At 38.6% G+C, this 27404-nt stretch overlaps 1 protein-coding gene across 4 annotated transcripts in view; it reads left to right on the top strand.

Annotated features, from left to right (window-relative positions):
- Positions 1-27404, top strand: part of ripk1l (receptor (TNFRSF)-interacting serine-threonine kinase 1, like) — a 97650-nt gene that overhangs the window by 42041 nt on the left and 28205 nt on the right. For 3 of the 4 annotated variants that reach the window (XM_073073052.1, XM_073073050.1, XM_073073053.1), the window contains 5 exons: positions 2789-2990; positions 9322-9475; positions 10348-10485; positions 13350-13578; positions 14835-14984. In XM_073073052.1, coding sequence (XP_072929153.1) covers positions 2839-2990; positions 9322-9475; positions 10348-10485; positions 13350-13578; positions 14835-14984 — 823 coding nt within the window. In that variant the 5' untranslated portion in view covers positions 2789-2838. Of the gene's footprint in view, positions 1-2788; positions 2991-4165; positions 4250-9321; positions 9476-10347; positions 10486-13349; positions 13579-14834; positions 14985-27404 lie in introns of those variants that run through there. The other variant, XM_073073054.1, reaches the window with a different exon arrangement.

Below are 27404 nucleotides of genomic sequence, written 5' to 3'. Positions count from 1 at the left end.
TGTAGAAATAGCAGGGGCTCTGACAGAAATATTTCAAATGTCATTAGAAACGGGGATGGTGGTAAATCGGATTAGTAAGTATGCAGATGATACTAAGGTAGATGGCATTGTGGATAATGAAGTAGGTTTTCAAAGTTTGCAGAGAGATTTAGGCCAGTTAGAAGATTGGGCTGAGCAATGGCAGATGGAGTTTAATGCTGATAAGTGTGAGGTGCTACAATTTGGTAGGACTAATCAAAATAGGACATACATGGTAAATGGTAGGGCATTGAAGAATGCAGTAGAACAGAGTGATCTAGGAATAATGGTGCATAGTTCCCTGAAGATGGAATCTCATGTGGATAGGGTGCTGAAGAAAGCTTTTGATATGCTGGCCTTTATAAATCAGAGCATTGAGTATAGGAGTTGAGATGTAATGTTAAAAATGTACAAGGCATTGGCAAGGCTGAATTTGGAGTATTGTGTACAGTTCTGGTCAGTGAATTATAGGAAAGATGTCAACAAAATAGAGTACAGAGAAGATTTACTAGAATGTTACCTGGGTTTCAGCACCTAAGTTACAGGGAAAGATTGAACAAGTTAGGTCTTTATTCTTTGGAGTGTTGAAGGTTGAGGGGCGACTTGATAGAGGTATTTAAAATTATGAGGGGGATAGATAGAGTTAGCGTGGATAGGCTTTTTCCATTGAGAGTAGGGGAGATTCAAACTAGAGGACATGAGTTGAGAGGGGGCAAAAGTTTAAGGGTAACACGAGGGGGAATTTCTTTACTCACAGAGTGGTAGCTGTGTGGAACGAGCTTCCAGTAGAAGTGGTAGAGGCAGGTTCGGTATTGTCCTTTAAAGTAAAATTGAGTAGGTATATGGACAGGAAAGGAATGGAGGGTTATGGGCTGAGTGCGGGTCAGTGGGACCAGTTGAGAGTAAGCGTTCGGCACGGACTAGAAGAGCAGAGATGGCCTGTTTCTGTGCTGTAATTGTTATATGGTTATTTATGGCTTGAACATTCTAATAGGTTGCTTTGTCCTGAATGGTGTCAAGCTTCTTGATTGTTCAAGGAGCTACATTCCTAATGGATGCTTTGTTGATGGTGGATCGTCCATAGGATGCCACAGGATATCCACCCTCTGATCAGCTCTTGTAGCCAAGGTATTTATGGCACGGCCAGGATATCATTGGAAAATAGGCCTTGGAAATGTCATGGGTAACACACTCAAAATGCTGGAGGAACTCAGCAAGTCAGACCGCATTCTGTGAAGGGGAATAAACAGTCAGTTTTTTGTGCCGAGATCCTTGAAGGTTAATGAGGATAATCAATGTCTGGTCCATGTGTGGTATCAGAGTTCCATGCCACTTTTATCAGCCCATGCCTGTCCAGCTGTGTGTAAGTATGGGCTGCTTTATTTACAGAGGATAATGATTGCATGATATAAATTCCATTCACAATGAAGATCCTCACTTCTGACATTGTGATAGAAGAAAGGTTATTGATGAAATGACTGGGCCAAGGGCACTACCCCAAGGAACTGCTGGTGATTGATCTCCAGAGCCCATATTTCTTTGTATGAGTTTTTTTTATTAAACAAAATACACATTATTCAAAAATAAAATTATGTACAATAAACCATTCAATGACTTTCAGTCCTTTGTATGAGATATGGTATCTTTCACATCCCGTAGGGTGCTGGGGGTGGACTATTGGTGGCAATTGGTTATTCTTTATAACAAAACCCACTTCACAGTGTTGGTGTGGCTCTTCTGGTTTGTTCTTTAGAGGAATCTGTACCCAAAGCTCAGTTTATTGACCTAGCCTCCTCCTCTTCATTGCTAACATGTAAACATGCCAAAACATCTGAGTCCCCAGGATATGCCAGCAGAGAAACATACCAGGTCTGTCACTATTGGGAATGTTCTGATGTTCCAGGTCCCAGACTTCATGTTGAGGATTAGAAGAAGCACGTCCATGAATTCTTTCACCATGGGATGACCATTGTATACCAGCTATCATGTCAACTAGACAGAGCAATGTCTTGGCCTCATGGCTGAGAATTACAAGATGCCTGGAGTTAAGACCCTGATACATAGGAATTCTTAATCCTTACACACGTAGGTAGGTTCAGACACAGCTGGATGCCTGCTTTCTCATTTATTGCTTCCTGCCTCCAGCCTCTCTTGTTCTCCCCTCCACCTCCCCTTCCCTTTTCCCCATTCTGTCTATCCTCCCCACTGTCCTTTTCCCCATTGTCCTTAATCCCTCCTCCTTATGCACCCTCGTACCCCCATCCCCTCGACCACTTCCCTATCCCTGAATTCCCACCATCCTTCCTCTTGTGTCATGTTGCTTGTTCCCTCCTTCCTTTCCTGCACTAGGCACCTTCCCTTACCACCTGGTCTTGTGTTCTCCTCCTGTCCTCTCATGCTGTTCTTCACTCACTAACCCCCCCCCCCCCAAAAGAAACCCTATCAGGCTAATGCCACAGCCTCTGATGAACCTCAGTACTGCTTGGATGGTAGACGGATGTCAGAACCAAATGAGAGAAAGTTAAACTGATCTTTGAGTTGGGACCTTGGTTCCTTCCCTCTCTCCTGGCCCCATGCAGCAGCAGCTTCTACCTGGGCCTACAAAGACCTGACAGAAACAGGATCCTTAATCTAATAAGAGGTACTGTGTAAGATATTTAATCTTTTTTTAAAAAATGCGTATTTTGGATTTTAGGGTTTTGGATAATTTGAGAAATGAATGTGTTTTAATTAATAATAATGCATGTGGATTGATTTCTCTGTCTTGCAGCAGGTGCCTCAAAACTAACTAGCTGTGAGGATCATCCCTGTTGGACAATCATGTCTTTAGATGACATCCACATTGATTCAAAAGAGCTGATTGAGAAACATCCTATGGGTGGTGGAGGATTTGGAATGGTTTCATTATGCCACAGGAAAAATCATGGACTGGTTGTTCTGAAAACAGTATATACAGGACCACAGCGTATGGAGTAAGTGCAACATGAACTCATAGCTTATTCTGTGCTAAATTCTTTACCTTTCAAAAATAGTCATAGTACTCAGAAAATATTTTTGTTTCAGAATTCAGGAATTCTTATGAATGTATTTAAATAAGTTTTTTAATTAGATTTTTCCAACATGGGTGCTGGTCCAGAGCTTGCATCATATATATGCAACCCAAGGATTACTGGTGTTTTCTAGAGTGCATAACTTTTGATTTTACATATGCAGCTTGCTAGTTGAGTATTAAAAGTGGGAGACTTGGCAATTCTGATTCTCTGAATTACTGATGTTCACTTAAAGAAAAGCTTTCTGCAAATGTTTATTAAATCCAGATTGATCAGTTTCATTGGCAAGGATGCATTAGTAAAATCATATTTAGTATTCTAATCAAAATTAGGACACCTAAAATCATAATAGCTTTGATTTTAGATTTTTGCCTAAAAATGTAACCAGATCTTGTTAATACCATTAATAGTCGCAGACTTGTGTTGTAACATTTGGTGTTTTTTGTTCATTAAGTCTCCTTGTAATGAATTATAAAATGTTTACATTAAGATGATGTCACTGGTAGGTACATTTGATTTTTGGTTTTAGGTGTATTTGCTGTGTGTGTGTGTGTGTATTGTTATTTGTGTTTGCCTTTTTATGCATCACTTTGGGTGGCAGAATGACACAGCAAGTAGTGCTACCACCTCAGCTCCAGCAGACTCTAATTTGCACATTCTCCTTTGGACCATGTGGCTTTCCTCCGGGTGCTCTTGTTTCCTTTCATGTTGCAGAGATGTCTCCTTTTCCCAAATTATTGATAAAGCAGTGTCTGGAGATTATGCCTTTAACTTTTTCCTCTAACCCTCTCTATACAGCCTATTATGGTGATTGCCAATAATTTACTAATATCTTGCACTGCCTTGTTCTGGTAGTCAAGTGCTATCACTAAGATGGGCTTATTTACTCGAGTATCTATGTGACATTTGTTATTTTCTTGTTTTGAGTCTGTGCTGTAGTCTTTCTGCTTATCGGTATTTGATGCAAGACTGTTAAATGATGTATAACCTTAACACATTTGGCTGTCAGACCCTTCTTTCCCAATCAACTCTCTTGTTATTTGCAGCATTTGCACACTAGCAAACAGGCAAGTTATGGACAGCCATTCTACCTTCCTCAGAAATTACGGCAACTAGAAAAAAAAGTAGTCCAAGCACCTAAAGGCACTAATTTTGTACCATCTCAAAAACCCATGAAGAAGGTAACAAACAGAATTTGTAGCATCTATGCATTTAACTGAGAGCAAGTCCAGGGCATCCTTGCTGTGGGATTGTTAGTTTGCTTCTCAGGGCTTACGTAGGTAATGAGAGTCAACCTAATGCTCCTTATAACATTGCCTGAATGAGTTTGGAGGTCTTTGAATGCACTTTTGCTGATATCTTGTTTGTCTCAGTAGCTGATGGCTCAAATACACTGATATAGAGTAGATACTGCCCTCTGTTTTCACATTAACAGCACAGGCGATGTTCTTTTTCTTTTAAAATACTTAAGATGTCATACCAAGAAAACCATTTACATGCAGATGCCTGTGGTCTGCTCAGGATTTTTGTTTCATAAGATAAATTGAATCCAGTCCTTTTGTTGAAGTTAATTTACTGTGAATACATTATGTATTCCCTGCAGGCTTTACCTGAGAGTGTAATAATGTCACCAACCTCATTTACATCACATTAACATTTTTATGTTAGATTAGGCAAAAGGGAAGAGCATGACTTTAGCCAGCATGTTGCCTATTAGTGCATCACAGGACCTTAAGTCCAGCATTTTTGCATCAACCAAGATGTCAAACTACCTCATTCCATCTTGCTCATGTGTCTTAAATACCTCTTGGCTTTATATCTGCTTATATCACCTTTCCAGTCAGTGCATCCCAGATAGTTCCCAGTCTCAGTGTGAAAAAAACACTTTTCTTACATATCTCCTTTAAACTTTCCCCCTCTCACATTAATGCTGTGCCCTCTAGTATTTAACATTTTCATCCTGGGAAAAAGACTGACGATCTACCCTGTCAATGCTTTTTATAATTTTATCGGGTCACTCTCAGCCCCCAATACTCTAGTAAAGATGATCCAAGTTTCACCAACCTTTCCTTGTAAGTAATACTCACTAATATTGGTGAATTTTCTGTGTACCCTTTCCAAACTCTCCACATTTTTCCTGTAATGCATACAATACTCCAAATGTGGCCATACAGCTGCAGTAACTTTTATATGCAATGCCTCAGCCAGTGAAGGCAAGTATGTCATATGTCTTTTTTTAACCATCTGTTGCATCCTTTGAGGGAACTATGGATTGTTCCTCAAATCCCTCTGTACATCAGTGCTCCTAAAGGTGCTGCCATTTACTATTTACTCTTAACATTTGGCCTCCCAAAGGATAATAACTCACACTTGTCTGAATTAAACTCCATTTGCCATTTCTCTGTCCAAATTCCCAACTGATTGAAGCAATTCAATCAAAACAAATCGAAGCAAGAGGCTGAGAGTAAAGGAGTAAAGTTATCTCGGAGAGAAGTCTCTTTTTTACACTGCTTGGGGGAAAAGAGGGTAGACTGCGCAGGTACGTGACGTACAGCGCCAAAGGTTTAAAAAGGAGAGGAATTTTTCAATGGTCTTTTAAATTGCTGAAGGAGTAAAGGAATCTTGGAGAGAAGTCTTTTTTTTACACTGTTCGGGGAAAAGAGGCTAGACTGCGCAGGCGCATGACGTAGAGCACCAAAGGTTTAAAAACGTGACCACCATATCCAGCGGGCAACGTTGAGAGTGGACAGTGGAGTGACAGGGAGCAGAGTGGGATGGCTTTGGCTCAACAGGCTTCGGCGTGAACAGGCAGAGGCGAGGGTAGGTTCTGCTAGGTTTCAGGCAGGATGTTGGAATGCTTCTCTTGCAGGATGTGGGATGTCAGGGGGACCTCTGGTGTCCCTGACAACGACACCTGCAAGAAGTGCATCCAGCTGCAGCTCCTAACAAACCGCGTTAGGGAACTGGAGCAGGAGCTGGATGACCTCCGGATGATTCAGGAGAATGAGGAGTTTATAGATAGTAGTTTCAGGGAAATCGTTACACCAAAGGAGCAGGGCACAGGTAATTGGGTTACAGTCAGGCGAAGGACGGGGAAAGGGCAGGCAGAGCAGGGCTCCCCTGTGGTCATTCCCCTCAACAACAAATATACCAATTTGGATACTGTTGGGGGGAGATGACTTACCTGGAACAAGCTGTGGTAGCCAGATCTCTGGCACTGAGTCTGGTTCTGCAGTGCAGAAGGGAGGGTCAAGAAGAGGAGAGCAGTAGTGATAGGGGATTCGATAGTTAAAGGTACAGACAGGAGGTTCTGTGGTCGCGACAGAGACTCCCGGATGGTTTGTTGCCTCCCGGGTGCCAGGGTCAGGGATGTCTCTGATCACGAGCACAGCATTCTGAAGTGAGAGGGTGATCAGCCAGATGCCATGGTACACATCGGTACCAATGACGTAGGAAGAAAGAGTGAGGAGATCCTGAAGGTTAAGTATAGAGAGCTTGGTAGGAAGTTAAAAAGCAGGACTTCATGGGTGGTAATCTCAGGATTGTTACCTGTGCCATGTGCCAGTAAGGGTAAGAATAGGATGCTCTTGGAGGATGAACACGTGGCTGAGGAACTGCTGTTAGGGGGCAGGGTTTCAGATTTCAGGATCATTGGGACCTCTTCTGGGGCAGGTGGGACCTGTACAAGAGAGACAGGTTACACCTGAACTACAGGGGGACCAACATCCTTGCAGGGAGGTTTGTTAGTGCTATTGGGAGGGGTTTAAACTAGATCTGCAGGGGGATGGGAATCACAGTGCCAGATCAGATAGTGGAGCGGGGGTGAAAATAAATTATGTTAAAAGTTCATGCAAAGTCACAAGTAGGTGGTTTGTGTGTGGTGATAATAATCTTCTGAGGTGTGTCTATTTCAATGCGAGGAGTATTGTGGGGAAGGCAGACGAGCTGAGGGTGTGGATTGACACGTGGAATTATGACATTGTAGCCATTAGTGAAACTTGGCTACAGGAGGGGCAGGACTGGCAGCTTAATGTTCCAGGGTTCCAATGTTTCAGACATGATAGAGGCAGAGAGATGAAGGGTGGAGGGGTGGCATTGCTAGTCAGGGAAAATGTTACAGCAGTGCTCAGGCAGGACAGATTAGAGGGCTTATCTACCGAGGCCATATGGGTGGAGCTGAGAAACAGGAAAGGTATGACCACATTAATGGGGTTGTATTATAGACCATCAATAGTCTGCGAGAATTGAAGGAGCAAATCTGCAGAGAGATAGCAGACAACTTCAGGAAGCAAAGTTGTGATAGTAGGGGATTTTAAATTTTCCTCTCATTGCTTGGGACTCCCATACTGTTAAAGGTCTAGATGGGTTAGAGTCTGAAATGTGTTTAGGAAAGTTTTGTAAATCAATATATAGAGGTACCGACTAGAGGGGATGCAATATTAGATCTCCTAATAGGAAACAAGTTAGGACAGGTGACAGAAGTGTGTGTGTAGGGGAACACTTTGGTTCCAGTGATCATAACACCATTAGTTTCAACTTGGTCATGGATAAAGATAGATCTGGTCCCCGGGTTGAGGTTCTAAACTGGAATAAGGCCAAATTTGAAGAAATGAGAAAGGATCTAAAAAGTGTGGATTGGGACAGGTTGTTCTTTGGCAAGGATGTGATTGGTAAGTGGGAGGCCTTCAAGGGAGAAATTTTGAGAGTGCAGAGTTTGTATGATCCTGTCAGGATTAAAGGCAAAGTGAATAAGAATAAGGAACCTTGGTTCTCAAGGGATATTGGAACTCTGATAAGAAGGGAGAGATGTATGACGTGTATAGGAAACGGAGCAAATAAAGTGCTTGAGGAGTATAAAAAGTGCAAAATAATACTTAAGAAAGAAATCAGGAGGACTAAAAGAAGACATGAAGTTGTTTTGGCAGTCAAGGTGAAGGATCGAAGGATAGCCCATGTTGTTCCATCGTTTAAAAAAGACTCTAAAAGTAAACTGGGAAATTATAGGCTGGTAAGTTTGACGTTGGTAGTAGGTAAATTATTGGAAGTAGTACTAAGAGATAGGATCTACAAGTATTTGGATAGCCAGGGATTTATTAGGGAGAGTCAACATGGCTTTGTGTGCGGTAGGTCATGTTTAACAAATCTGTTAAGAGTTTTTCGAGGAGGTTACCAGGAAAGTGGATGAAGGGAAGGCGGTGGATGTTGTCCACATGAACTTCAGTAAGGCCTTTGACAAGGTCCCGCATGGGAGGTTAGTTAGGAAGATTCAGTCGCTAGGTATACATGGTGAGGTAGTAAATTGGATTAGACGTTTGCCCTTCTGCAAATTTCTGGGACATGTACTGAGGCAAGACAAGCTTGAACATTTTCCAGTAACAGGAAACGTTGCGTAGACAGTGCAAGACATTCATGAGTTACATCAAGAGATGGATAGACAAAGGTTTTGAAGAGCTTATTAGAACTCAGATTAAAGACAGATATGGAAGACCATGATCGCCCACATCATATGACACGACACATAATGATGATTTTGCCCTTCAAGTTTATTGTTTAAGTTCTTGCCATGTTTTTGAATCTTTGGAATCTTTGCCTGCTTCCTTTGTATTTGTTAAGGGCCTTGTCTAAATTTAGCCTGTTAAATGTTACATATGCTTCCTCTTTCTTTTTGACTGAACTTACAATGTTGCTGGTCACCCTTTCATCCTTTCATCTGCTTTGTCTTTGTCTGATGGGCTGTATGGAAGTCACATGTTGCATTCTGTAGAAAAGATGTTTAAAGAGGAAAAATGAACAAGCTTTGTTGCTCGTTGTCAGCATGTTAATGTCCTTTGGGAACTTTTCACTCAATTATTAAAGAAACCCACTACCTGAGGGTAGTGTTTTGTCAAGGATTAAACCAATGGTTATTATAGAAGTGTAATAAGCTCAGAATAGTGTAACACTGACTGGAAACAATGAAAATCATTCTCCCTTTGAAAAATGATATAAGTGTTAAATATGACTAACAGAAAAAGTCAGAAGTGTAAATGTAGATGTTTCTATATCATCATCAAATTTGGTCTCAGATATTTTAAAAGATCTGCTTTAAATATGTTAGGAAGCAATAATGAAAAACAGAATTGGGAAATATAAAGTATCTTGCCTGTACAACACTTTTAGCCATAGGATATAAGAACAGAAATAGGCCATTTGGCCCATCGAGTCTCTGCAGACATTATGTGGAAGTCATTTTATCTGTTTTCCCATTTTGCAGATTCAATGGATCTCTCCTTGAAGAAGGTAAAATGATGCATAAATTGAATCATGATCGGGTAATAAAGTTGATTGGAGTTATTTTAGAAGATGGAAATTATTCACTTGTCATGGAATTCATGGAGAATGGGAATCTGCTGCAGCTTTTAATGAGTGTAAGTGTATTGTCATGTTGAGAAGGACATATGTCTTGAATATACATTGAAACCATAAGCTATTTACCTAAATATTGGCATATATTATAATATATGCATCGTGTAATATGTAAAGCTGACAGGTAGCATCTGTTATCTAATGATCTACATATGTACCATCTGCCTTTGCAGGTGAAGATAACAAGGTTATGGCAGATGAGCTGAGTTAAATGGAGGAGGTTCCTATTAGCAAGCAAATGGTTTGAGGACCAGAGAGAATGGAAGAAAATGACATGATTTTAAAGAAAAAATGTTTCATACAGAAAATAGCCTGGAAAGATGCTGAAAATGGACGGAGTCAGGGCTTTTGAAGGGAATCTGCATAGCCATTTAAGTGGGAAAATGGGCTAAATGTCATCTAGTTTGCTGCACTTCAGGGAGGATTGGTGCTTCTACTGGCACAAGTTGAGGGGGAAGGGTCAGCATTTCTGGCACATTCTGTAGGGTTTCCTGTTTCGTGGATGTCTGTGAAGAGTAAGAATTTCAGGTTGTATACAGTGTACATTTTCTTTTATTAAAATGAACCTTTGAAATAAACTGCACATGTCTGAGTAATATTTTCTCCTGAGCACCAGCTTTATTGAAATCTATAGATTGATTATACAGCAACACTTGGATTTTTATCAAATTATATTCTTGACTTTTTTTCAGTCAATTCTTAGGGCTTAAAATATATATAATTAAAATGGAATAAAATTGCAAAAGCACCCACGATTCACCAAGGCGGCAACTTAGTAGCATTTAGAAAAATATAAGGTTTGAGGATATGTTTCAGATCCAATTACAGGTTAATATTTTGCAGCATGCTGAACCATTTGCTTATTATTTTCTAGGTTGCTATTCCATTGTCTGTAAAAGGAAGAATAATCCTTGAAATTTTAGAAGGGATGGCTTATTTACATGAAATGAATATTGTGCATAAAGACCTAAAGCCAGAAAATATCTTGGTTGATGCAGATTATCATATAAAGGTAAAAAGCAAATTTAGCATGTTCTGATGTTCTAATTTATGACCTGAAACATTAACTGTATCTCCCACTAACACTGCATGATCTGCTGAGTTTTAAAAATGAATTGAGAGGCAACATCTTCAAGCAGAAAATAGTGTATAAATGAAATGAAGTGGTTGAGGCAGGTACAGGAATTACAAGCAAGAGACATTTGTATAAGTGCATGGATAGGAGGGGGCCAAATACAGGCAAACAGTGGTCAAACTGGACAAGTTTGGCTGAAGGACCTGTTTCCATGTGACTATGACTATGCGCTCAAGAGATTTCTCATTGGGGATAGATCTTTTCCTGATTAGACTAGATAATTCAGTGGAATGATGTCAGACCATTCCCACAGTCCCTCCAGGGTACTGAGAGGAGGAGAGGCAATGCTAGAAGGTTTGGCTGTGTGTATATAATACGCATTGAGCCAAGCAACTATCTCCTAATATAGGCAGATTAAGCAAGTGATGAAGAAAGCACAGGATCCTGTGTGTAGAGTTAAAAAAGAAAGTTTATGTTGAGTGTCTATAAAAAATGTTCAACTACAGCTGGGTTAGTGTGCCCAGTTCTTGTAACCACATTGTGGGAAGGACATGAAGATGTAGGAAATGGAGTAAGATTAATAGATTAGTCATGGGAATGTGAAAGAGTAATGTAGGAAAGTTAGGATTTTTGGAAAAGAGAAACTGGGCTATGATTTGAAACCTGTATTCCTGATCGTGTAGAATCCAGACACTGTGGGGGGGGGGAGGGGGGAAGACAAACTCTTCCTGTTGGTAGAATGGTTGAGAACCAGAGGACGTGGGTTAAGATTCGGGTTTTGGAAGAGAACCAAAAGAAATGTGAGGAAGAAACTCCTCATGCAGATGGTGGTCCTGATCTGGAGTTCATTATGGGGTACTTGGAGAAACCAACAGAGCCATACAGGACAAACCTGGGATTGGGGCTGACTGGATCGCTCTTAAAGCATGAGTCAGTGAGGCAAACAGCTACCTCCTGGGCTGTCCCTGTGTTTGTTAGGAGATGCTGAACATTCATTCTCCTCCTCCTCCATGCAGTCAGTAGCCTGGGAATTTCAGGATGGCCTGCTATGGAACCTTTAAGTGAAACCTGGTGCTGAAGGTTGGGTCAAGCCAAATAACATCAGCATTGCAATTGTTTAGAGCAGAAAGACTTGCCAGTGCTGAGTTCCTTTAATTTTGGGCTTCATAAATTGTAGCATTGTGTGCAGGAGTTGGGTTGGTATGCTGAAGTTCTATAAGACATTGATGAGCCCAAATTTAACGTATTGTGTGTAGTTCTAGTCACCTGCCTATAAGAAGGATATCAATAAAATTGAAAGAGTACAGAGAAAATGTACAAGGATATTTCCAGAGCTTGAATGCAAATACAAACACAACTATCACATTCTCAGCCACTGAGCTCCAAGCTGCTGTTGATGCTTTCACTGAAGCATATGAGAGGATGTGCCATTCACATAACATCCACAAGATAAAGTTCTTCTATGACCCTGCCCCATTACGCACATTGCCCTCCAACTTAAAGATTCACATCATAATTCTGAAAAATGTAGAATGCTTCCTCCTTCTCTCAGCGAAGACAGACAGCAACAATGAAGTTCATCACTACCTTCCTTGCATCAGGACAGTCTTTGGTTCGTTCAGGAGAAGGCATTTGAAAGTGGAAAAACCTCACACTTAGCAAAACATTCATGGATCAGACAGCAGACGTAGAAAAGTACAGCACAGAAACAGGCCCATTGGCCCACCTTGTCCATACCAAGCCATTTAAACTGCCTGCTCCTATTGACCTGCACTGGGACCATAGCCCTCCAAACCTCTACCATCCATGTACCTATCCAAACATTGAAATCGAGCTCGTAACGACCACCTGTGCTAGCCGTTTGTTTCACGCTTTCACCACCCTCATGTTCCCCTTAGACCTTTCACCCTTAACCCATGACCTCTAGTTGTAGTCCCACCCAACCTCAATAGAAAAAACCTGCTTGCATTTACCCTATACCCCACATAATTTTGTATACCTCTATCAAATCTCCTCAATCTTTTACATTCCAAAGAATGAAGTCCTAACCTATCCAATCTTTCCTTATATCTCAGGTCCTCCATTGCTGGCAACAGCCTTGTAAATTTTCTCTGTACTTTTTCAACCCTGTTTACTGAAGCAATGTTCTGTGTTCTCTTCTGAAATCAGGGCTACCTACAGGTGGCAGCTTGAAAATTAGCAGAAATTCTGTTGATACAAAATCTTTGACATTTATTCTTCCAGTGAATTAATGTCATTGTCCTTTCCATATGCAATATCCTCAGTGTTAAAGCCTTAAATTAATCACTTTGTTGGCTATTTAACCAAGCCGTGTTGCTTACAAACCTTGGGTCCCAAATAGGTCCACTATTCTGAGGTGACCAGTGTTAGAATTGAGGACTCTCTTTCAAAGATGGATAGTTTGTGCATTGACACTCTCTTCTACACTCTCTTATGTGGCCTCTATGTGCTCCATATGTATGCCTAAAAATTCTGAACGCTGCTTCTCCACTTGGAGTTGTGATGGGCCAGGGATTTCCAGTGTTGCTTTTCTTAAAGGGATCCATGGGCATATAGGACCGTATAGGAGAAGAAGGTTGACCAAAGGTGCAAGGTGGGATCCATTTACCAGTATTGGTACTTATCACCAATGTTAATGATTAATTCTATGGATATAGACTTTTAAAGCACAGAAAATCCTCAAACAGCTGTCTTTTACAGACCATATATCATTTTATATGGCAGATTAGGAGAAACTTTGCTTGCTTCCTTATTGGAGCCTGATTGTCTTTACCTTTTAGATCGCAGATCTGGGTGTATCAATTTTCAGAACTTGGAGTCGATTGACTACCGAAGAATTGAAGAGAAGGCGCCAAATGGGTTCGAAGCTCCAGAATAATGCAGGCACACTGGCATACCTGGCACCTGAGCATTTGCAGTCACTGAATACCAAAGCCACAGAAAAATCCGATGTGTATAGCTTTTCCATTGTAGTGTGGGTGATTCTGACTAATAAAGAACCATATGAAAGTGAGTTACTCCTGACAAATGCACTTTTCTACTATTCATTAACACTTGCTGCTCATCCTTTGTATTTTCTAATTATTTCTTTTCCAGTGTGGTTTTTGAATATTGTTCAGTGCTTACACAGGGCTTTTGTTTGCTCCTGATGCATGAACTCGAGGTTTTCAATATATCCTCAAGTAGTTTTCTCTGTCCACCTGATTATCATTTACGGTAGGGCCTGGAGTGTAGTGCCCAGCTTGGTGTAGCCAGGCAGGAGGTATTGACTTAGGAGAGGACTCTGATGAAAGTTCACCTGTCCTTCCATTGAGTTTAGAGAATGGGCAGTAGTCTTGCCATAATCAAACATAGCACCTGATTTCCATTAATATTTTAATGAAAAACTAGATGGAACTCCAACAATTGCTGGGCAGGTCTGGGGTTTCTTTCCTGGCAAATTTCAAGAATACACAAAGAACCTGGCAGCTTGGCCATTAGAGTGACCCAGTTTCATTATGTTACTCTTCTCAGCAGACCAGATGCCCACTTAATTGTATAAACATAATGATGTTATACTGACATGAAAACCAGTATATGCTGGTGATTGTCCCTGCTTGCAGAAGCCTATGTTAGTACAGACTCAGTAATGCTTGCTACCGTTTGCCAGCTTGTCTATCGCTTTGCTATCCTCTGGCCAGAAATGATGTATTCTTCATTATTCTGATTTATTTTTGTGATTTAAGGTTATTAATCTGAACTGTTTTTCTCTCCACAGTTGCTGCCTGACGTGCAGAACATTTACAACATATTCTGAGAATCTTGAGATTTCTGTGTTGTGTTAGGTTGTTTGAAAGAGGCATACTGGGAGTTGGTAAATTGAAACAGATTGAGATTGTTCTTCCCATTGAATGAATTGGGAATTGGCCCTGTTTGCTGTAGTCATCTGCCCAAACCTTACGTAGTTTAGTACAATATTTCATTCGATAGTTTGACAGTGAAGATTCTTGGGAGTATTTAACGTACTGTAGAAAGATATTGATGTGTAAATGTGCTTGTTCAGCATAAGCACTAATTTCACCACAATTGCACTCATTCCACAATGAAAACAAAATGCCAGGGAGACAACAGGTCAGGCAGCTTGTGAGAAGAGAGAAACTGAGTCATTACTATCAAACATAAAAACAAATTTACAGCTGACTTCTGTTGCCTGTTTCTTGGCAGGCCCATTTAAAAATTATGCACAATGTATTTCTGTTTCATTTTTCTTTCTTGGTACTTTTCAGATGCATTAAATGATGCCCAGGTTATGCACCTAGTTCTCAAAGGAGATCGCCCTGATCAAAATCTCATTCCTGAAGGATCTCCTAAAGAGATGATTTCATTGATGGAGAATTGCTGGGCAAATAAACCGGAGGAAAGGCCAACTTTTACAGGTGGGCAGCATCTTGACCTTTAACCCCTTCATAAGAGCTGTCAGTCCCATTGTAGAAACCTAGGCAGACATGACCTGCGTAAACAGAATAACGAATGCATCTTTTCACATTGCTGGGGGTATAATTCTTCTCTCTGCTATCCTGTATTTTTACCCATAGTAGCACTTCATTGTAGAACATAGAACATTGCATCACAGTACAGGCCCTTTGGCCCACGATGTTGTGCCGACCTGTCAACCTCCTCTAAGATCAATCTAACCCTCCCCTTCTACATAGTCCTCCATTTTTCTATCAGCCATGTCCCTAATGTATCTGCCCCTAGAAGGGTATTCTCCACATACTTTCCTCCAGTCACCTTGAAATTATGACGCCTTGTATTACCCATCTTGTCCCTGTTCAGAAGTCTCTGGCTGTCCACTCTGTCCAAGTGTAAGCTGAATATTACTGTAATTATGGATGTGGATACATTTAATTTTAATTGATACTGTGCATCTTGCAATAGGCTTCTAATCTACAACACGCAATTGTCCGTCATTTCTGATGTATGTAACCTGTGCGGGAGGTTTTTTTTATAGTGGAAAAAACATTGCACTGGCTGTTTCACTCTCTTGGTCTCAAAAATGTGTGGTCCAATGGTATGAAAAATTGTCATGACTGAAGACTTTGTCAGCTGCAGTGGATAGCCATGACGTCTTCTGTGCCTTGTCGTGCCTCTCACTCTCTATGAAGTGTTACAGTGCCATCTTCTTGGCCTTCAGATCTTGTAATTGATCTCATCCACCCAATCTGCCAGAACTGGCTTCACTTTGCTGGGGTAGACACATTTCTGTCTCACCGGGGTTGGAGGTTCCCAGCTACCCTTGCCTGGTTTACCCTACCTGTTGACACAGTGTACTGGCCTGTGGCCTCTGTCGCATGCAAACAATTACTTGGGGCCACTGGTAAGAGCTGCGTGGCAGGTGGGGACCAAAGGTGAATGAGCTGCCCCTGGGTGGAGCACGAAAAGCCCACCACCAGAAGTGCTACCTTCGGTTGTAATGGGGGATTTCAACATGCAGGTAGACTGGGAAAATCAGGTTGGTATTAGACCCCAAGAAAGGGAGTTTGTGGAGTGCCTCCGAGATGGATTCTTAGAGCAGCTTGTACTGGAGCCTACCAGGGTGAAGGCAATTCTGGATCTAGTATTGTGTAATGAACTGGATTTGATAAGGGAAATCAAGGTAAAGGAGCCATTAGGAGGTAGTGACCATAGTATGCTAAGTTTTAATCTATAATTAGAGAGGGAGAGGGGAAAATCGGAAGTGTCAGTATTACAGTTGAACAAAGGGGACTATGGAGCCATGAGGGAGAAACTGGCCAAAGTTGACTGGAAGGATACCCTAGCAGGGATGACAGTGGAACAACAATATTAGGTTATTTCTGGGAATAATACAGAAGGTGCAGGATCATTTCATTCCGAAGAGGAAGAAAAATTCTAAGGGGAGTAGGGGGGTGACCGTGGCTGACAAGGGCAGTATAAAAATAAAAGAGAAGTATAACATGGCAAAGCTGAGCAGGAAGATTGGGAAACTTTTAAAGAGCAACAGAAGATAACTGAAAAAGCAGTACGGGGAGAAAAGATGATGTACAAAGATAAGCTAGCGAAGAATATAAAGGAGTATAGTAAAAGCTTCTTTAGGTATGTGAAGAGGAAAAATTAGCTCAGACCAAAGTTGGGCCCTTGAAGACAGAAACGGGTGACTTTATTATGGGGAACAAAGAAACGACAGATGAGTTGAACAGGTACATTGGATCTGTCTTCACTAGGGAAGACACACAATCTCCCAGATGTAATAGTGGCCAGAGGACCCAGGGTAATAGAGGAACTGAAGGAAATTCACATTAGGCAGAAAATGGTGTTGGGTAGACTGATGGGACTGAAGGCTGATGAATCCCCAGGGCCTGATGGCCTGCATCCCAGGGTACTGAAGGAGGTGGCTCTAAAAATCATGGACGCATTGGTAATCATTTTCCAATGTTCTATAGATTCAGGATCAGTTCCTGAGGATTGGATGGTAGCTAATATTATCCCACTTTTTAAGAAAGGGAGAGAGAAAATAGGGAATTATAGACCAGTTAGCCTGACATCAGTGGTGGGGAAGATGCTGGAGTCAATTATAAAAGATGAAATAGCAGCACATCTGGATAGTAGTAACAGGAATAGTTCAAGTCAGCATGGATTTACGAAGGGGAAATCATGCTTGACTAATCTTCTGGAATTTTTTGAGGATGTAACTATGAAAACGGACAAGGGAGAGCCAGTAAATGTAGTGTACCTGGACTTTCAGAAAGCCTTTGATAAGGTCCCACATAGGAGATTAGTGAGCAAAATTAGAGCACATGGTATTGGGGGTAGGGTACTGACATGGATAGAAAATTGGTTGGCAGACAGGAAACAAAGAGTAGGGTGGAATATCCTGGTGGCGCTCATAACCACCCGTACTTTGTTTTATACCTACACTAAAGGGTTTATGTTATAGACATATTTTTGGACTTTGACTTTAAGTTGCTGGAAATGAATACCAGATCACGAGAAGCTAAAACAGGGAAAGACTCTGACGCTAATGGAAACAAAGATGGTGATCCAAAATCATCTAAGCAACCTCCTTTAACTTTTGAAATAATGTTGAAACTTTTAGATGAAAAACTCAGTCAAAAATTTTACCATTTGATAGAGTGAATGGGCATACTTATTTAACACGCTTGAGAAAATTAATTTTAGCCCGAAATTTATATCCTGGATTAAATTGATATACCCCTTCGGCTTCGGAACTTACCAATAATCTAAGAAATCCCTTTTTTCAGTTTTGTGGCACTAGGCAAGGTTGTCCTCTTAGCCCATTGCTATCTGATATTGCCCTGAAACTTTTAGCTATTGCTATTCACGACTCACCTACTATACTTGGCATTTCCTGTGGGAATGTGATACACAAGTTATCATCATATGCAGACAATTTGTTACTATATTATTTCTAATCCTGAGAAATCCATTCCTGCTGTTATATTCCTGCTCGCTCAGTTCAGTAATTTTTCTAGTTATAAACTGAATCTTAATAAGAGTGAACTTTTCCCTTTAAATATGCAAGTTCCAATTTATAGACATTTACCATTCAGATTGGTTACAGACTATTTGACTTATCTGGGTGTTAAAATTACTAAAAAGCACAAGGATTTATTTAATGCCTTTTTTTTTTACCTTTAATAGACCAGGTTAAACAATTGCTTACTAAATGGTCCTTATTGTCTTTATCATTGATTGGTCGAATTAATGCTATTAAGATGATTATTTTACCTAAATTTTTATATCTTTTTCAACAGTACCAATCTTTATTTCTAAATCCTTTTTTGATACTATTGACTCTAAAATTTCTTCTTACATATGGCAGAATAAAAATCCTAGGTTAAGTAAAAATATTTACAGAAATCCAAAAAGGATGGTGTTTGGCATTGCCATATTTAAGATTTTATTACTGGGCAATTAATATCTGATATTTAATACTTTGGACACGGTGTGGATATACTTGTAAGTCCACAATGGGTTAACCTTGAATGTAATTCTGTATAAGGGTTTTCATTGATTTCCATCTTAGGGACTTGGCTTCCCTTTGTTCTTTCCAAATTGAACAAACAAATGGTTAACCCAATAATTAAATATACATTACGGATATGGTTTCAGTTTTGTAAATTTTTTGGCTTGAATAAATTTATTCTATCAAGTCCTGTTATATCTAATCTTTTTTCAACCCTCTGTTGTGGATCAAGCCTTTTCTGTATGGAAAATGAAGGGTATAATATGTTTTCCTGATTTATTTTTGGATAACTGTTTCATGTCTTTTGAACAGTTATCTAATAAATATAATTTGCCTAGCTCTCATTTTTTTTAGATATTTACAGATTAGAGATTTTTTGAATACTATGCCATCTACTTCTCCAATTTCATATCCAACTGATATCACGGAAAAAATTTCAAAAGGGTTTAATAGCAAATCATTTATGATATGATTATGAAAATGCAGTCAAGTCAGGTATATCTGATAAAATCAAGAATGACTGGGAGAAGGATCTTCAACTCTCCTTACCTTTAGAGAAATGGGAGAAAATTTTTCAATTAGTTAACTTTTCTTCTATTTGTGCTAAACACACGTTGATTCAATTTAAGTAGTACATAGGACCCATATGTCCAAAGATAAATTAGCTTGTTTTTATTCTCTTTTCTTTTTCAATCTTTATATTAAGTTTTTCAAAAGTAAATACATAATAATCATAGTAGTATAAAGGGAGTGGGATTTCATTGTTGGTAATTAACGTATGAAAAAAAGCTATAAATAGCACCAATATTTATCCTTAATAATTAAGGATTATTAAGGACCTCCCAAACCCTTGATACCCAACATAGAGAAAAAATAAAAAGATGAAAAAAAACCCAAATTGAAATCGAAAAAAAACTAAACTAAACCAAACTAAAACAGAACTAAACAAAGCTGGGCTATTCAATTATATCAAATAAAATCTTTAATGTCATTAACTCTGCTCCTCTACTCAAATCAATGAATAAAATAAAGGAATCGGAAAAGGTCAGATTACGTTCTATGAAAGTGTTGAATAAATGGCCTCCAAGTTTCTTCAAATTTAACCGAGGGGTCAAATGCACCACTTCTAATTTTTTCTAAATTTAAACAAGATATGGTTTGGGAGAACCATTGAGATGTGGTTGGAGGATTAATCACTTTCCAATTCAATAGAATAGATCTTCTAGCCATTAAGGTAGCAAATGCAATCATCCGCCGAGCTGGAGAGGGCAAATCAATCATTGGTATGCCAAAAATTGAGGTAGTTGGATGAGGTTGTAAATCCATATGTAAAATTGTAGAGAATATATCAAAAATATCTTTCCAAAACTTTTCCAAGAGAGGGCAAGACCAAAACATGTGAGTCAAAGAGGCTACCTCAGAATGACATCTATCACAGATCGGATTTATATGAGAATAAAATTGAGCTAACTTATCTCTGGACATGCCCTATGTACCACTTTAAATTGAATCAACGTTATGTTTAGCACAAATAGAAGAAAAATTAACTAATTGTAAAATTTTCTCCCATTTTTCTATAGGTACAGAAAGTTGAAGTTCCTTCTCCCATTCGTTTTTAATTTTATCGGATATATCTGGCTGTATGTTCATAATCATACCATAAATGATTGCTATTAAACCCTTTTAAGGATTTAAGCCTAAAAATTTTTCCATGATGTCAGTTGAATATGAAATCGGAAAGGTCGATAACATCGTATTTAAAAAATCTCTAATCTGTAAATATCTAAAGAAATGGGATTTGGGCAAATTATATTTATTAGACAACTGTTCAAAAGACATGAAACAGTTATCCAAAAATAGATCACAAAAACATATTATACCCTTCATTTTCCAAACCATAAAGGCTTGATCCATGACAGAGGGTTGAAAGAAAACATTCGATATAATAGGACTTGATAAAATAAATTTATCCAAACCAAAGAATTTATGAAACTGAAATCATATTCGTAATGTATGTTTAATTATAGGATTAACCATTTGTTTATTCAATTTAGAGAGAACAAAGGGAAGCGAAGTCCCTAAGATGGAAGCCAATGAAAATCCTTGTGTCGAATTGCGTTCAAGATTAACCCAATGAGGACTAACATTCAAATCCACTTCATATGTCCAAAATATTAAATATCTAATATTAATTGCCCAATAATAAAATCTTAAATTCGGCAAAACCAAGCCACCATGCATTTTGGATTTCAGCAAATCTTTTTTACTTGGCCTAGGATTTTTATTCTGCCATATGTAAGACAAAATTTTAGAGTCAATAGTATTAAAAAAGGATTTAGGAATTAAAGATTGGTATCGCTTGGAAAAGATATGAAAATTTAGGTAAAATAATCATTTTATAGCATTAATTTGGCCAATCAATGACATAGATAATAAGGACCATTTAGTAATAGATCTTAAGGCACAAACTAACGGAGATGGGAGTAGACTCTCACATGGTGGATTGGATAGTGGACTACTTGACAGATAGACCTCAGTATGTGCGGTTGGGAGACTGTAGGTCTGACACGGTGGTCAGCAGCACAGGGGCGCCGCAGGGAACCGTACTCTCTCCGGTCCTGTTCACCCTGTACACATCAGACTTCCAATATAACTCGGAGTCCTGCCATGTGCAGAAGTTCGCTGATGACACGGCCATAGTGGGGTGTGTCAGGAATGGACAGGAGGAGGAGTATAGGAAACTGATACAGGACTTTGTGATATGGTGCAACTCAAACTACCTGCGTCTCAATATCACCAAGACCAAGGAGATGGTGGTGGACTTTAGGAGATCTAGGCCTCATATGGAGCCAGTGATCATTAATGGAGAATGTGTGGAGCAGGTTAAGACCTACAAGTATCTGGGAGTACAGTTAGACGAGAAGCTAGACTGGACTGCCAACACAGATGCCTTGTGCAGGAAGGCACAGAGTCGACTGTACTTCCTAAGAAGGTTGGCGTCATTCAATGTCTGTAGTGAGATGCTGAAGATGTTCTATAGGTCAGTTGTGGAGAGCGCCCTCTTCTTTGTGGTGGCGTGTTGGGGAGGAAGCATTAAGAAGAGGGACGCCTCACGTCTTAATAAGCTGGTAAGGAAGGCGGGCTCTGTCATGGGCAAAGTACTGGAGAGTTTAACATCGGTAGCTGAGCGAAGGGCGCTGAGTAGGCTACGGTCAATTATGGATAACTCTGAACATCCTCTACATAGCACCATCCAGAGACAGAGAAGCAGTTTCAGCGACAGGTTACTATCGATGCAATGCTCCTCAGACAGGATGAAGAAGTCAATACTCCCCAATGCCATTAGGCTTTACAATTCTACCGCCAGGACTTAAGAACTTTTTTAAAAGCTTTTATTAATGCTTTTTGAGATAGTGATTTAGATGTATATCATATTTTTTACTGAGTTAAGTATTGTATGTAATTAGTTTTGCTACAACAAGTGTATGGGACATTGGAAAAAAAGTTGAATTTCCCCATGGGGATGAATAAAGTATCTATCTATCTATCTATCTATATCTATCTATCTAAATGATTGTTTGACCTGATCAATTAAGGGTTTAAAAATTAACATTAAATAAATCCTTATGTTTTTTAGTAATCTTAACACCCAGATAAGTAAAATAATCCATAACTAATCTAAATGGTAAATGTCTATAGATTGGAACTGACATATTTAAGGGAAAAAGTTCACTCTTATTAAGATTCAGTTTGTAACCAGAGAAGTTACTAAACTGAGCGAGCAAGGATAAAACAGCCAGAATGGATTTCTCAGGGTTCGAAATATATAATAACAAACCATCTGCGTATAATGATAACTTGTATATTACATTCCCACGGGAGATGCCAAATATAGAAGATGAGTCATGAATAGCAATAACTAAAGGTTCCAGGGCAATATCAAATAACAGTGGGCTAAGAGGACAACCTTGCCTAGTGCCGCGAAATAACTGAAAAAAAGGAGATCTTATATTATTGGTAAGTACCAAAGTCGCAGGGGCATAATATATCAATTTAACGCAAGATATAAATTGCGAACTAAAATTAAATTTCTCAAGCGTAGTAAATAAGTATGGCCATTTAACTCTATTGAATGCTTTCTCAGCATCCAATGAGATGACACATTCTGGAATTTTAGATAAGGGAGTATAAACAATATTCATCAATCTCCTAATATTAAAGGATGAATAGCAGTTTTTAATAAATCCAGTCTGATCGACCGACATAATTCAAGGCAATACATTCTCCAATCTAGTAGCCACTATTTTCGAAAAAAATCTTAAGAGTCTGCGTTCAATAAGGATATAGGCCTATACGAAGCACATTCAGTAGGATCTTCATCTTTTTTAAGAATTAAAGAAATAGAGGCACTGTAGAAAGATTTTGGTAATTTACCTATAAATAGTGCATCCTCAAAGATTTTACATAACCAGGGAGAAAGTATAGTGGAAAAGGATTTGAAAAATTCTACAGTAAAACCATCTGGGCCAGGTGCTTTACCTGAGTTCAATGAAGAAATAGCATCTTGTATTTCTTGTTCTGTAATAGGAGCATCTAATACTAATGGTTTATTAGGTGATAATTTCGGAACATTCAATTTCCTTAAAAATTCATGCATTATAGTGGGATCATCAAGAGATTTTGATTGGTATAAGGAGGTGTAAAATTCTTGAAAAGATTTGTTTATCTCATCATGATCAACGGTCATAGTTCCATCTCGTTTACGGATTTTAATAATCTGATGTTTAACTGAAGCAGATTTCAATTGACTAGCTAATAGTTTACCAGATTTATTGCCATGTATATAAAATTGACTCCTAGACTTAATTAACTGATTTTCAATCGATGATGTTAAAAGTAAACTATGCTCCATTTGAAGTTCGACCTTTTTTTTATAAAGCTCCCGACTAGGAGCGATAGAGTATATCTTGTCAATTGCTTTAATCTTATCAATCTCTTTATTAATTCGTTTTTTCAGTCCAGCAGAATATGAGATAATCTGACCACAGATGTATGCTTTAAAGGTATCCCATAGAACCCCACTGAAGATTTCATCCGTAGAGTTTGTTGAAAAGAAAAAATCAATCTGTTTCTTAATGAAATTCATGAAGTCTGAGTCTTGTAGTAATACAGAATTGAGTCGCCATTGTCCAAAACTAGAAGGCGTATCCATTGGTTTGATGGAAAGTTTCAGGGGCGCATGATTGGAGATGACAATGGAATCATTGTTACAGTCAGTAACAGATGGAATTGAACAAGAGTCAATAAAAAAGTAGTCAATTCTAGAATAACTATGGTAAACATAGGAAAAGAATGAAAACTCTTTTTCCTTTGGATGTAGAAACCTCCAAATTTCTGTAATTCCATCAGTCAAGCATAAAGGAGTTAATAAAGGTAGCCGATTTATTCGGAAGTGCCTGATTAGACTTAGGTCTATCCGTTAAAGGGTTTAAACAGCAATTAAAATCTCCTCCCATTATCAACATATAATTGTTTAAATTGGGAAGGGATGTGAACAAATGTTTGAAAAATTCAAGATAGTCAATATTTGGAGCATAAACATTGACCATCACCACTTTTTTATTACAGAGTAGGCCAGTAATTAACAAAATTCTACCATTCGGATCCGAAATTGTATCATAGTGACCAAATGAAATAGCAGAATCTATAAAAATAGAGACTCCTCTCACTTTAGTTTGGGAATTCGAATGATACTTCTGACCCTTCCAAAACCTAAAAAAACGCTGATTATCCTATTTCCTCGTGAGTTTCTTGTATAAAAATTATATGAGCATTCAGTCTGTGGAATACCTTAAAAAAAATTTCGTTCAGTCAGATGATTTAAACCATTTGTATTCCACAAGACAAAATTGATAACCTTATCCATCATAGTAAAACCAGTAATATGGTATGTAAAAAGTTAATAACACACACTCATGAACTCGGAAGAGGGAAAAAGATTCAAAGAGGAACCAGAAGTTATGACAAATTGGACATTTTAGTAGTTTCGAATTATCCCAGTTAGAAAATTCTAATCTAAAAAGAAAGTGATCCCCTTCCCCTCCCCAGAACACCCAGAAAAAAGCCAAAGATTGGCCAAGAGATAAACTAAAGCTAAATCTAACCCCATCTCTCCTGATGGCAGCCCAAAAGATAAAAGTTGATTTTTTTTTAAAAAGCAACCCATAATCCGAGAAATATATGACAAAAGTTATCAAAAAATGGCAAAGAAAAACAAAGCGATTTTAAAAAAGGATTAAATCGTAGAGCAGAGTACTAAGATACTAATATTTCATTAAAAACAAACCGATTCGTGTTGTTAATCGTTTTCACGCATAAACAGTTGAAAGTGACGCAGCAAGAAAATGAAGTCTTATGGAAAGAAGAAAACAGGACGACATCTTAAAGTGTATAAAAGTAACAAAGACAAGTGTAACTCTATTAAAAAAAAAAGAAATTGAACACCAAAATCTTTAGTAAATAATTTCAAAAAATATTTAAAAAAACAGGATCCCCAAAAAGAAACAGAGATTAAACTAAAAATACTAAAGATATCAGCATTACAAACCAAGAAAGAGAGCCCACGCGTAAACAATTGAAAATGACACAGCAAAAAATAAGGTCTTATGAAAAGAACGGAACGACATCTTGAAATGTAAAAAAGAACGAATGTATCTCTGTTCAGAAAAAAATCAAACGCCAAAACCTCTACTAAAGAGTTCAAAAGATTAAAAAAAAAACAAAATCCCAAAAGGGGACAGAAAGGTTAATCTCTAAGTGCTAACAACACACAGTACAACCCAAGAAAGGGAACCCTCTCATTCTAACTGACCCGATTGCTTAACAATTTAAGTAAAAACCAGGAAAAAAAACGGAACCCAAATTAGACCTTAGCTGAGGAAGTTTGCTGATCAAGAAATTTTTGAGCTTCTCTTAATGTCTTAAAAAGACAACTGGAGTTATCAGAGAGGACAAGCCTCAATTTAGCAGGGAAGAGCAGCGCTGGTTTGAGACCCATTCAAAAAAGTTCCAACATCAGAGGTTTAAATGCCATTTGTTCCTTCACAACCTCGGGACTATAATCTTCAACGAATCAAAATTGAAGACCTTAAAATTTAAACTTGCCTTTCCATTGAGCGAAACGAATCAAACGTTCCTTGATATGAACATAATGGAGACGCAGAATTACTGGCTGGGGATGATCCGATTTCAACGTAACGAGCGATGAGCGCGGTTAATCAATGGGGGTTCATCCAATACTTCCTTGCCAAACACCTTGAATAGGAATTGAGAGAAGTACTTGATAGGATCACCCTCCTCAACATCTTCCGGAAGACCAATTATCTGTAGATTCTGTCTTCAAGAACGGTTTTCAAGGTTGGTAACTTTAAATTTGTAACGATCCAGCTGTTGAGACATCAAAGCTAAATTTTGTTCCGAAGTTGCAATCTTTCAATCTCTTTGCCGAGCGCTTTCATCAAGTTCCGAGATTGTTGCTTGCTGCTGTTCAACTTCAAATTTAAGCAATCTAAAATTATCCTCCACCGTCTTTAAAACTCCTTCAAACACGGCAAATTCTTGATTGAGTTTTTCATCAATAAGTTTCCACATCGCTTCAAAAGTTAACAGAGCTGGCTTAGATTTAGGGTCAGCGTCTCTTTTTCCGTTAGGATCGGAGTCTTTTCTGTTCTTTTTTTCTCATGATTTGGTATACATTTCTAACGAATTAAAGTCAAAGTCCAAAATTATATCATAAACGGTGTAGGTATAAAAGAGAATAAATGAGAAGAGCTACAGGTAATAAAAGTAAAGGGAATGGAGCAAAGCCAGGTTAAGACTTCACTCCATGAGCGCCACCCGGAGACCCATTTTTGTTTTCATATAAGTCCGATCAGTGATAGATGTCATTCTGAGGTAGCTTCTTTGACTCATATGTTTTGGTCTTGCCTTCTTTTGGAAAAATATTGGAAAGATATTTTTGATACTATTTCTACAGTTTTGCGTATTGATTCACAACCTCATCTTATTACCGCAATTTTTGGTTTACCAGTGATGGATTTACCCTCTTCAGCTCGTTGGATGATTACATTTGCTACTTTAATGGCTAGAAGATCCATTTTATTGAATTGGAAAGTGATTAATCCTCCAACTATATCTCAGTGGTTTTCCCAAACCATATCTTGTTTAAACTTAGAAAAAATTAGAAGTGGTACTTTTGATCCCTCGGTTAAATTTGAAGAAACTTGGAGGCCATTTATTCAATATTTTCATAGAATGTAATTTGACCTTTTCCGATTCCATTGTATTAACCTTAAATATAGGTAGAGGAGCAGAGTTGACAACTTAATGATTCTATCCGATTTAATAAACTCAGCCCAGCTTAGTTTAGTTTTGTTTAGTTTACCTTGTTTTTGATTTTTCAATTTGGGTTTTTTTTTGTCATCTTTTCATTTCTTTATATTGTGTTTATATTAAGAGTTTGGGAGGTCAACTATATTAGTGTTACTTATAACTTATATCTACATGTGTTAATTACCAATAATGTAATCCCACTCTCTTTGTACTATTATGTATACGTGTTTAACACTTAATAAAAAGATTGAAAAAGAAAGGAAACAAAGAGTAGGGATTAACGGGTCCTTTTCAGAATGGCGGGCAGTGACTAGTGGGGTACCGCAAGACTCGGTGCTGGGACCGCAGCTATTTACAATATACATTAATTATTTAGATGAAGGGATTAGAAGTAACATTAGCAAATTTGCAGATGACACAAAGCTGGGTGGCAGTGTGAAATAGCAGGGTGACTTGGACA

Source organism: Hemitrygon akajei, chromosome 20 (genome assembly GCF_048418815.1).
Source record: "Hemitrygon akajei chromosome 20, sHemAka1.3, whole genome shotgun sequence".
In the NCBI taxonomy this organism is placed as follows: Eukaryota; Metazoa; Chordata; class Chondrichthyes; order Myliobatiformes; family Dasyatidae; genus Hemitrygon; species Hemitrygon akajei.
The sequence above is the reverse complement of the archived record's forward strand: the minus strand, read 5'-3'. Positions and strand labels throughout refer to the sequence as shown.